Here is a 13350-nt window from a genome sequence, read left to right on the forward strand (position 1 = left end):
TCTGAAGAATTCAACTTGCTGATGGCTTATTTAGAATTTTTAGCTATATAATCATAATTCAGTTTAATCTTTATTTCTAATATGATGTCTTTAAGGTTAAGGTTGCTTCATAAAATCTACAGGGAAGGTTTTGAGTTTTTCCTCTACTTAAAGATGGTATCAGAAATTTTTTGTTGATACAGAAGATAAGACTTAGGCTGTGAAACTGGTATCAGAGCCAATTTTGGTAATTTATATTCTAGTATAAAACTCTCCATTACCTGAATTATCAAATTTATTTCAGGAGAGTTGCACTGAATATTTTTTTCTTATTCTTCTAATTATTTTAGTATATGTAATTATATCTCCTTTATGATACATCATATGATATATTTTTCTCCTTTTATTTATGGTTTATTTGACCTTTTCTTTATTATTAATGTCTTAACTGAATGCTTATTTAGCTCATTGGCTTTCTGTCTTTTTCCACAACCAAATTATATACTCCTATGTGTATATTTTTTAGATTTGACTGCATTCCATGTTTTTTTTAAATTATTTATTTATTTATTGGCTGTGTCATGTCTTAGTTATGGCATGCAGGATTTTTCATTGTGGCACGCAGGCTCTTTGCTTCTTTGTGGTGCACGGGCTTCTCTCCAGTTGTGGCATGTGGGCTCCAGAGTGCTTGGGCTCTGTAGTTGTAGCATGCGGGCTGTCTAGTTGTGGCATGAAGGCTCTCTAGTTGTGGCATGCGGGCTTAGTTGCCCTGCGGCATGTGGCATTAGTTTCCCAACAAGGGATCAAACCAGTGTCCCCTGCATTGCAAGACAGATTCTCAACCACTGGACCACCAGGGAAGTCCCCATGGGTTTTGATTTGAAGTGTTGTCTTCTTTTTGTTAATGTCTAGACAATTAATAACTTTTACATTAATTTCCTCTTTGATCAAGGACTTAATTAGAAAAGTGTGAAGTGCCAAGTTAATTAGTTAATTTTGATTTTTAATTTTGATATTTTTAATGATAATATTTAATTTTTAATGATATTTAAGAATATAGTAAGCTTTCATTTTTTTAACAATTTATTAAGGATTCCTTGTATATATTTTATTTTTTAAATTCTCTATATCTCTGCCTATTAATTATCCTATTTACATACAAAATTTGAAAGAAATATATAGGTATTCCCACTTTGTGTTTTTATCAAGTTTTTCTTTTTTGAGGATTTTTCTGTTTTAATTATTTGACTATTATGTTGTTTGCTATTAAAGGCATATACTTATATCATCTTTGAGGGCAGAGTACCTTTTATCCTTTCTTAATATCCCTACTTTGTCTCATTTTAATATCTTTGGACTTGAATTCTGTTTTATCTGTTATTATATTGTTACTCTGCTTGCCATGTTTTGTATTTTCCTGGTTCACCTTTCTCATCTTTTAATTTTCAGCTTATTTTCCTATGTTTTTATTGTGTTTCTTAAAAAAACTACAAACAGAATTTTGTAACCCAAGCTGACCTTCTTTGATGTCAACAGGGAAATTTAGTCCATTAATATTTGTTGATATAATCAGTATATAAAATTTTTATTTCTTCCAACACATTTTCTGTTCAGTGTGTGTGATACTTCCTCATTATTACCTCTTTTCCCTTTTCTTACTTTGCTGGCTTGGTCATATTTCTTTTCATTTAATTTTCCCCATTCAGTCCTCCTTGTTAAATTGGAAGTTTTACTCTGCTTTTCCATTTTGCTAGTGCTTACATTCCCATCCTGATGTCATAATTAAATCTATATTTCTCTTTTATTATATCAGAATTAAACAGTAACTATGACTGATCATTTCACCAATTTTATTGACACATATTAAAGAAGTTCAGAAACTGTCTTCCCTCTCCTCTCCAGTTTTTTGCTAAAATAGTTCAGAATTTTTACTATTAGGCTATATTTAAGCTGTCATTTCTAATATGTCTCTTCTCTCTCAAGAACCTTTCTTAGCACTTGTCTGATAAATTCCTACTCATAGGAACATCATCCATTCAGATTCAGTCATATATACTGTAAGAATAATTATGCAATACTTTATCCTTTCTTTGCATGTTGTTTGAATGTCATAATCTTTCAGTTTTTCCAGGAAACTTCTAGCTTGAATTTAGGGTCCTTCATTCCCTTGTATAATTCTGTAGGTTTTCTGATTTTCTATGTGTCTCTTAACAATATTCTTGTTTGTTTTGACTTTGAAGGCTACTACATACAGTTTAGCTATAAACATTCTTGCACATGTCTCCTGGTGTTCATGTGCAAGAGTTTCTGTAGTCAAGGTATGCCCTGATTATAATATATGTTCATCTTGGCTTTACTAGATAATGCCAAATTGTTTTCAAAGTAGTTTTACCAGTTCACACCCCATATCAGCTCTGTATGAAAGTTCCTTTTTGTGTGTCTTTGTCATTCTGGATAGGTTGTATTTCATGGTGGTCTTAATTTGCATTTCTCTGGTTACTAATGAGATCAATTGTATTTTTCTTGCCTATTTCTATTTTTCTTCCTCTATAAAATGTCTTTTCATGTCTTTTTTTCTGATTTATAGGAATTCTTTGTATATTCTGGGTATATATGTTACAAATATCTAATTATAAGATGAGAAAGAACAGCGTATGTGATAAAGTGGTATTTGGGCATAAATTGAAATGAAATGAAGAACAAATCTTGCAAATATTTAGGGAAAGATCATTTCAGGCAAGGGAAACAGGGTAAAGGCCTGAGGTAGTAACATATTCAACAAGTTCCAAGAACATGGGCATCAGTATGGATGGAGCTAGGGAGACTGTCTTTGCAAGATTATGTTAGGCCTTGCAGAGCTTGGTAAAGAATTTGGACTTCATTCTAAGTAGGCTGACTAGTCACTGAGAGTCTTGAGCCAGGAGTAAAATAATCTGTAGTTTTTAAAGGCTCACTCAGCTGGGTAGTGAATAGACTGTGGAAGTACAAGGATGAAAGCTGGGAAATCAGCCAGCACATGTAGCAATAATACAGCTCTGATCATGGTGGCTTAAATTATGGTGGAAGCAGTAGAAATGAGGAGAAATTATTGGATTTGGGTTATAATTTCATGGCATCCACCAGGATTTGCTGATGAATTGGATATAAAGTGACAGAATAAGTGAATTATCAAGGATGACACCAGAGTTTTTGTCCAGAGCAAGTGTGTAAATGGAGTTAAAAATTGGAAACTGAAGTTTTGGGGCAAGTGTATCAAAGTTTTGTTTTAAACATATTAAGTTTTGGGGGTTATCATTAGACATACAAGTAGAGATGCTGAATAGACAATTAGATAGTTAAGTCTAGAATTCCCAGAAAAAGTTGAGGCAGGAGTTATAAATTTGTAATCATTCCATATCTATGTGACATTAAAGATATAAGAGTAGATGCTAACACCTATAAAGAGAGTGTAGCTATCTAAGAGAAGTCTGAGGACTGAGCTCTGGAACTCCAAGATTTAGAAGTCAAGAAGATGTAAAGAGCAAGCCTGAGAGACTAAAGGAGTGGCCACAAGATTGAGTTATGTGGAAGCCAAGAGAATAGATGAAGGAAATGATGAACTGGGTCAAGTACAACTGATGGTTTGATTAAGATAAGTATTGAGTATTGACCATTGTATTTTGACCAGTGGAAATCATTGGTGCCCTTGCCAAGAACAATTTTATTGGAGTAGGGAGAAAAACCTGACTGGAATGGGTTCAAGGGAGAATGGGAGGAGAGGAAGTAGAGAGAGTAATTTCTCTTCATGGGATAGATTGTGCATAAGAGGGACTATCAGAGGATGCAGACAAGAGGGCAGACGATTTCAGAGAAAAGTCATTGAGTAGATCAGAAGGAATAAGATTTAGTGCTGAAATGGTAAGAGCATAGGCAGTTCATGCATTGTAACAGGAGGGAAGCAGAGTATAGGGGTACCAATATTATACATTGATTACAAAGAAAATGCTCTCCAGATGGATCTTCTCTTTCCCTAAGCCTCAAAAAATTAGTTCCTCTGCATCTGATACCATCCTCAAAATGACGTCCATCAGGTTGAATGAAAGACAATTATTAAGTTCTTCTCCCCATCTTCTTTCTTATACCCCCATGCCCACCCCTTGCATCTGAAACTCTCTTCCCTCCTTCCCACAAAGCAATGAAAGCTTCTGAAGATACATGCAGCGGGGTGGTAGAATAGTGGTGGGAGGTGGTTACTGGGCCCACACACCTAGTCTCTACTTAGGTTACCAAACCACCAGGTGCTGTTATTTTTCAGAAGTACATGAGTAACATTGCAATACAGAGTCATTCTAAATTTTTACCGAATTCTGAGTACTTTTGCCATTATCTAGTTAATCAATCAACAATTATATAAGATTCTATAGATTTGTTTGTTATGTTATTTAATAGTGATTTTTATACATGAAGACTAGGAATCATTTCTTTGAAAGACTACCTTATATAAAATCCAGCAAACCAAAAAAAAAAGAAATCACATTGCTGTTCACATTATCTTTTTAGTACTCTTCCTGTGATATTCCTTTTTCAAGATCTATGTTAAGTCAAAATAATAACTTCAATAGCTCAACAAATATTTATTAGTAGTCCACTGTATGATAGATGGTTTGGAAAGCTTCAGATCTACATTGGTAAATAAAAGAGACCTGGCCCCTATCCTCATGGGACAATTAGCCTAGCAGAGGAGGAGGCTGTGTGCTCTGAAGGAAACAAATGCAGCAATAGAGAATAACTACAGAAAGACATAATAATGTATTCTTTCATTCATTCAGCAGAGATTTATTGAGGCACTGCCGGACACTGGAGAGAATATACAAAGCTGACAAAGAGGTGGTATCTTCTCTGAAGATCACTGTTGAGAACAGGGGAACTTTTTCATTAACCCTCTTCTTCTCTTAACATTATCTTCCCTTGGGGACTCTGATTTGTATCTACAAATGTGTATGTGATTACAAAAATTATATATCTAAATTTTAATGTATTTCATCCTCTTTGGGGCTCTGGACCTTAACTTAAAGTTGCCAGTTGTGGTAGAAATAAAGGAAAACAATACTTTTTATATTTTACTCTATGATGAAACAAAGGCAATTTAAAATTAAGATTGGTGCAGATGTACATGTGTCTTTACAGTTCCTATTTTATATAATGTCAAGAGGAGTTAAGGTTAACTGTATTTTTAATAACAGCTAGTTATTTTATTTAACTTGCTAAGAGAAAAATCAGTGACTGAATGCTTGACAATGGAACTAATGAGGTCCAAATCATAGGCTTGATCTCAAATGCAAACCTCATAGAGAAAAATATTCTAAAGTAGTGTTTTCCAAACTGTTAATCTCATGAGATACTAGCAGGTTTTTCATCAAGTGAAAAACACAGATATACTTGGAAAACACTATATATTAATATTATTCTCTTAGAGATCCATAATCCATACAACGTATTGAAGGTTCTGAGATACAGTACTAAGTAAGGTAAGGATATCACTTTAACTTTTCTAATACAACATTGCTTAAACATATGTGACCATAGAAGCCTTTGTCGTTTGTTTGTTTACTTGGGTTTTGGAGGGAGGAGAAAATAAGTGATTAGGAACACTTTTTAATATCAGAAAATGCGAACTAAATGAAGTTATAGTTTCCCTTCCTCTCTCAAGTCTTTCTAATCAACTTCCAAAAGTCACAGCTAACATTAGTGAGTGTCTGCTATATGCCAAGCACCACATACTTTTACACATTATTTTACCTAGGCTAATGGTGATATTGTGAGGTAAATGCCGTGTTTAATAGGTGAGTAAACTGATACTTGGATAAATAAAATAATCCACCCCAGATATAATGCTTCTAAATGATAGGATTCATACCCAGATATGGCCAACCCAAAGTTCATTTTTCCCCCATGTCACATGTTCACAAGCTGTAGATAAATGGAAGAATTATTACATCTCTTAAGATTTATTTTGGGAAGACCAAACATATTCATTGTAGGAGATGGAGGGTAGAGGTGGCAAGATTGTAACAATTTAGCACTATAGGAAAACATCTCTTAATAATACTTTACATTTATTCAGTTCTTTAAGTTAATTCTCCTGGTGTGCAAAGTTCTCCTTTGACATATACTGCTTGATTAGCTCCAGAAGAGTCATTAGCCTGCAGATTTAGAGAAATAAAGGCTATGTGAAGGGGCAGCAGTGTGGTCTAGTGGAAAGACCATAGTCTTTCCCTGACCGTTCTATTTACTGTCCTGTTCCCTCAAGTCACTCTCTGTTACATTACACGTTTCACTCATAGTGCATACTATTGTGTGGTATTATCTTACTCTTTATTTGTTTGTGGGCCCTCTCTGTCTTCCCACCAGAATATAAGCCCCATGAAAGCAGATACCTTGTTTGATTATTCAGAGCTGTAGTTTCAGAACCTTAAACGGTGCCTGGTACATGAAACCACTCAATCAGTGTTTTATGAGTAAGTAAAAGAAAGAATAAAATAAATTAACCCTTGATTAATATCTCTGCTTTGTCATTTATTACCTCTATAAACTTGGCCAATTACTTAGCTTCTATAAACCTATTACTCATCTTTAAAATGGAAATGCTAGTGTTTATTTCAAACCCTTGAGCTGCAAGTTAAATTACATAAGATAGATATGTAAATTATCTAGTTCAATTGTAATTCATCCTTCAACTTTGCTTTTATCACATGTCCCCCCGTTTTTTCACTGGGACTCATGAAAAGACTGGATCACAAGTAGAAATGTGAACATTTCTATATTAATTCAAACTGCATTATATATAATCAGCATGTTAGGAAATTGGAATTTATTTGGGGTGTAAAACTTTTTACACTGAACAAAATGTAGAACATTTGCTTTAGTTTTCAGTAAGATTCCATGGTTTTATAGTGTAATCAAATCCTGATAAAACCAGAACTGAAAGGGCATAAAAAAGAGAAAAGGGGTTAAAGTAAATGAAAAAGAAAACCATTTTGGAATTATTACTGGGGAGGGAAGGGGCTGATAGGATGTATGTCTTATTTTCTGTTAACCACAGTATTTTAGGATTGGAAGGAATAAACCTTTGTGCTCTTCCCCACAATCTCTTGCCTAGACCTCTTTTCCAGAATCCCACCAAATGACCATGAAGTCCCTGCCTGAAACGCCAGAGAGAGTGTGTGAGAAAAAGTTTGGACTTCAGAGTCTACATAATCCAAGCTCTATCACTGTAACATTGGGCATGCCATCTTCTTGACTCTTCATTTTCCCAATTTACAAATGGAATTAATAATACCTACTTGTTGTGAGGCATAAATGATACATATATAAAATTCCTGGCATATAGTAGATACTCCACAAGTATTACCTCCCTTCCCTCTGGTAACTCATTCCCTCCCCAGGAAACTTGTTTGAACCATCTCCTTAAACATTTCTGGATCATTTCTATATATTGACCCCTGGCATTTTTTTCTCTGTCACCTATCCATTCTAACACAACTTTAGAGGGGGGTGGTTTATAGAACAAGTGTAATCCTTTTTCTTTATGACAGTACTTGAGCTCAGAAATCACAAAGGCAAATGCTTGCAGAGACCAGGCAGGTATCTTAATTGGGCAGAGTGACCTGATTTAAGAAAATTGACCAATGGCCTACTACCAGTTTGTGGTGGGAACCGAGACGTGTTGGAGTGTCTGTGCCCCATTCAAAAGCAGGAGCTGTAGCTTGGCTTTAATAGATTGTCACCACCCAGCTAATTCAGAGATGCTTTCATAACTCTGAAAAGAATTGTGTGAGCCAAACAAAACATGTCTATGAGCCAGAACAGGGATTAGATCCAGCAAACTGCAGCCTCTGCTCAGATGATTGCAAACCATTATCAAGCCTTCCTTAGCCTTTTTTTCCTGGCTTAAACAGCACAGACACTTGATACTGTTAAGTAGCCCATGCCTGTCATAGAGCAGGTGGGAGCTGGAGTCCAGCCTGCCCTCTGATCACCCCAAGGCACCTGGGAACCAGCAGTGGCCCAGTTGTACATCTTGGTCTCCTTCAACCACTCCTCATGAGGCAGATTTCTACTCATCTCCCTGTCAGACTGTTTTTCTTCCTAACACACGACAATTCAGCAAAATAGAAATTCTAGAAATTGTCCAGAAATACAAATGTGGCCTGACCAGCACAAGATGTAGACTCTCTCCTCCCTTAATTTAGAAATTAGATTCTTAACTTTGGGTCCTTATATCTCATAATAGTCCATGTATTGATTTCAAGGAATTTCAAATGATCATGAGCCCGCTGAAATTGTGCACAAGATTTTGTGGGGTTTGCATATGTATATGCATATCTTTTAACAGATTCTTAAAAGAATAAAACTCAAAAGGAGATTCAACATCTACTAAACACTATGTTTTAATTATGTAGTCTGTAGCATTAACTTTGGGAAGGCAGTCCTGTCAGAATATTGACCAACACTGAGCTTGGTTTCTGCTAAAAGCCATTTGTCTTTTCTACATGTTACTGTGAAGCTCCATAACCTTGCATGGGATACTGGTGTAATTACCCACACCCATCAGCCCAGTGAATGCTGGTGTAATTAATTCTTTAATCCACGTCTGAGACCTAACCTTTTTACTTATTGTATCTCACTTTATGAGATAGATGCCAAAGCCTATAATGCTATAATTTTAAGAATTAAGAAAAATCATTCTCTGCTGGAATATTTAGTTTCTATGTATTTATATTACCTTCCTTTCTTTTCTTTTTTTTTCTTTCTTCTCTGTAGGTCGAAAGTTTAAAAAGTTCAATAAAGTTAGAGTTATGAGAGCACTAGATGCCGTTGCTCTCTCACAGCCGGTGGGCATTCCAAATGAAAGCCAAGCCCTAAGCCAGAGAATCACTTTTTCACCAAATCAAGACTTACAGTTGGTCCCCCCACTGATCAACTTGCTCATGAGCATTGAACCAGATGTGGTCTATGCAGGACACGACAACACCAAACCTGATACCTCCAGTTCTTTGCTGACAAGTCTGAATCAGCTAGGCGAGAGACAACTTCTTTCAGTAGTCAAGTGGTCTAAGTTACTGCCAGGTAATAATTATTTGTATATAATAGCATGTAATAAAAACTTTACTATGGCTTTTTACTAGTGGGTGGTTAAATAAAAGTCTGTGCAATAAATTAAATATAGTGTAAACAGGGTGTTTTAGTATGTGTTTCAGCAGTTCAAAATATTTATCTAGGACCCTATATTATGTGTTACTTGTCTAGGACCCTACTGTGTGCTGTGGAAATACGAAAGACATAGATAACATTTTGAGTCTTGTTGGTGAATCAAGACTTACATAATGAAATAGTTAAGGATTAGCATAAATCACTATGTTTTTTTAATTTAATTTTATTTTTTATTAGTTTCTGCTTTATAACAAAGTGAATCAGTCATACATATATATCTGTTCCCACATCCCTTCCCTCATGCATCTCCCTCCCTCCCACCCTCCCCATCCCACCCCTCCAGGCGGTCACAAAGCACCGAGCTGATCTCCCTGTGCTCTGCGGCTGCTTTCCACTATCTATCTACCTTACGTTTGGTAGTGTATATATGTCCATGCCTCTCTTTCGTAAGCTGTGACAAAATCAATATGTTAAACCAAAGCTAATATAATAGTTCAGAAAAAAGACAAACTGACCATATTCTTAGAAATGTCTATTTCATTCCAAATCCTAATCTAACCAACCTCACATGGTTGAAAATAAAACTGAATGTACCTATTCATATAACAAATCAAAATAGTATTGAGTATAGCAGAGTATCTAAAGTCAATTAAGAAATAAAATTCCTAAACATAAACAAATAATTTGGACATAGAGAAACCTCCAGTCACTATTCTCTCGAATTTATACCTAGACAGTGAGAATTTGGATTATATCATCATGATAGGATTTCAGTCACTTTATTTATAAGCTACTTTTGCTCTCTCAGCACAGCTCCATAGGAGCCAAGCAGTTGAAAGAGTTTACAGGGGTGCAGTTCTCACCTGGCTAAACCTTAGAGTGCAAAGCCAAGAGAATACTTGTGGAAGTAATTACTTGTGGAAGCATTAATCCCATAATTAAAAATAGAACATTTTTTATCTTTGTGTCCTTTTCCAAAGTTACTTTCTCTTCACACCAATAATATCCTTATACTCCTTTAGACCAGTTTATTTTTCCAACATCTGATCAAGAATTAAACATAGTATGCCATTTTAGTCTCCAAGTAAATTTAATAGTCTTTTTAAAAAAGAATTCATTTCCCAATTTGCCTTAATATTATTTCTCAGTTATTATTCTACCTGAAAGGTTTAAAATACTATAGATGAATTGTTATTGAAAATTCAAGGTTACATGAGAAAGAAAGAAAAATAGATTCCTGTTTGTTGAATCTTTTAAAAAATACATGTTGAGAAAAGTCAATTAGATTCACTATTCTAGTGAAGATAAAGTAAAATAAAAAATCACAGTGCCCAGGTTCTTATTAGCTTCATTCTTGTTGAAAAGTCTTAGACAGGTAATATTTTTTTCCACTAGGAAAGTTCTGAATTTTTTTTTAAGTTACTGTGGTTATCAAATTTGATAGATCTTTATTAAATTAAAATATTACAATAACATTGTCGAACATTTTCTGTTTAAAAATATGAGTGTTTATGTGTTTAAACTTTTCTGTTTTTCTATGATTTAGAAAAGGTTATTTCTTTGATGTTTGTTGATATAGTTTATATTTCTTTTGTTTGCATTTTATATGTTCTCTATTGTTTAAAAAGATTCTACTGTCATTGGCAAAGTTAGAAAATAACCAGTCATAATTCCAACTATAATTTATTCATTTTGAGAAAAAGCTAAGTGAGCTTCTTAAATTGAAACACTATTATCTCTCTAGATTTTTGATCCCCACACACCCTCAAAAAGAGTGAGAGAAAATTTTTACATTGTAGTTGGTGGCAACACTTTTAATGTTACAAAATGTAATTTGTGTGTAAGTGAACAAGAGCGATGGCATCCCCAGTGTTACATGTACTGGTTTCACTAACTGTATAATAAGGGCAACATTAGGATTATTAAATTATTGTGTGGTCCATGGTCTTTCAAACCATATCTTCATGGTCTGAATTCTGGGAATAACTCGAATGAATGCTGAAAATAATCAGTCAACTAGAGTGACTATATCAACCTCTGTGAAAGGACTCTGAAGGGCATATATATATATATATATATATATATATATATATATATATATATATATATATATATATATAGTAATCTGGTATATCATTAGCTACTCAAAAACTTTCAGTTGACTTTAAATCAGAGTACAGTTTTTATTTACTTGATTCACTCAGTAAATGTCTCTTGCATATTTCCTGTGTGCAAGACTTAACAATTAAACAGTGGTGTTAGAAAGAGAAGCCAGAAGGCTGAGCGCATGGTGTGAATGCATTTTGGTACAGCACATCCTAACATCTGGTCATCAGTTTTGTACATAAGAGAAACTTATTTTATCCATTCACTCACATGTTACTGGTCTGTGAAAGATGGCCTTGGTTAAATGAAGCTTATTAGTAGTCAGTTTACTTATTTACAGTGAAAAAAAAAGATGCTGCTAGGAAAACATGTAGGTAGATCAGGTAATTCTTTCACAATAGGAAAGTGTAGTTGGGAAGTCAGCTTATGATCAGATTTCAGGCCCTCTGAAGCATAAAAGGAGAAAAATCTGCCTTGAAGATCTGGGTGAAAGGAATCATGGTCCTAAACTAAACAGGGACAACACTTCTTCACAGGATCATATGTTCTCTGGTTAAGCTCATTTGAATAGCAGACCTGTAGGAATTTGAAGTTAAAATACTGTATATAATAAATGTTTGCTCAAGAACTAAAACTTGTAGATTATATGTGTTTATCCAAATAAACCAATGCCCTTTAACTTTGCCAAGAAATAAGATAATATTAAAAATTTCTCAGGAGAATAAAAAGATCAGATACAGAATGATAATCATTACCAAGGTGACAGCCTGCATGAGGGCCTCAAGGCATGTATCTGCAGGTCCCTGAGAGGATTTATGTTGCCTGGTCAGGGATTCTCATTTCATCTTTGTCTATGCTCTTCTTTTATCTTGGACCTGTTACAATAATTGCATTGTATTTAACATTGTTCCCATAGTATTTCAGAGATATCTTTGTTTCTATTTAATAGAGACTTGCAAGATACTTTAGCCTCATGACAGTACATTTACAAGTGATCTCTTAGGATACATTGCCTTTGACATATTGTACCTATACATGAATGATTTCACATTGACATTTAGCTATAATTTCAGTGGGTAATGTTTTCTTATTTGAAACTTGAAGCAACACAATATTTACAAAATTTAAAAAATGAACAAGACATATTCCCTCTGTTAAGGAACATTCAGTCCAATGGAATATAAGACACCCAAACAACTATACAGTTGACCCTAGTACAATGTGGGAGCTAGGGACACTGATCCTCCAAGCAGTCAAAAGTCCACATGTAACTTTACAGTGAGCCCAGTTCTGCATCCACAGATTCAGCCAACTGCGGATCATGTAGTACTATAGTATTGAAAAAAAACCTGGCTGAGTGGACCCAGTTCAAACCCATGTTGTTCAAAGGTCAACTATAGAAGTATGTGAAAGTGGCATAAGATAACAGATGTTTTAAAATGGGGACAGAAGAACATTTTTGGCTTCAGGGACAAGAGAAGGATTCAGAGACAAGATATCAGTTAAAGTACACCGTGAAGGAGAAATGAGACTCTGATAAATCGTGATTAAGACGAGAAAGCATTCTGGATAGAAGGAATAGTGTGGCTGGTGGTGTAAAATAAGGAAGTCATGAGGTATGCTTGGTGAACAATGAATTAGACCAGCATAAGAATGGTTCTCAATCTTTTCAGGTGTGAAGGGCCCTTAGTAACATAAAAAATGTCATCATACCTTACCCCACGGCATAGTAATTAAAACTTTTAATAGCTGTTGATTGAGAAAAAATACATTTGTGCATATGGTTTCTCAAACACTACTGGCCTCTTGGGGGTTTAATCATCCAAGTATTAAGAAACCATTGACAATAAAGTTATATTTGGGAGAGTGGCAGAAAGTAAATTTAGAGGCATACATTATGGGCTGAGTCAGGGTAGGCTTTGGAAGTTAAATCATTAAGTACTCATTCCCAGTCCAATTTCATCTTTAAACATTTTTCATCCTGTGTATTAATACATTGTAGCAGAATTGATGTGACAGAGATGTTTGGGAGAAATATTTCCTTTTTATAAATCTTGTCTTGATTCTTCTATT

The 13350-nt window shown here is 34.7% G+C and overlaps 1 protein-coding gene across 2 annotated transcripts in view; it reads left to right on the plus strand.

The window, feature by feature from the left end:
- PGR (progesterone receptor) overlaps nucleotides 1–13350 on the plus strand; it is a gene marked incomplete at both ends in the record, with an annotated part of 98264 nt that overhangs the window by 61325 nt on the left and 23589 nt on the right. The window contains one exon of one of the 2 annotated variants that reach the window (XM_079707642.1): nucleotides 8782–9087. The exons of the other annotated variant lie outside the window; for it this stretch is intronic. Within the exon in view, the coding sequence (XP_079563768.1) occupies nucleotides 8782–9087 (306 nt within the window). The remainder of the gene's footprint in view (nucleotides 1–8781; nucleotides 9088–13350) is intronic. 2 annotated transcript variants of the gene reach the window in all.

This window comes from Hyperoodon ampullatus, assembly GCF_949752795.1.
Source record: "Hyperoodon ampullatus genome assembly, chromosome: 7".
In the NCBI taxonomy this organism is placed as follows: domain Eukaryota; kingdom Metazoa; phylum Chordata; class Mammalia; order Artiodactyla; family Ziphiidae; genus Hyperoodon; species Hyperoodon ampullatus.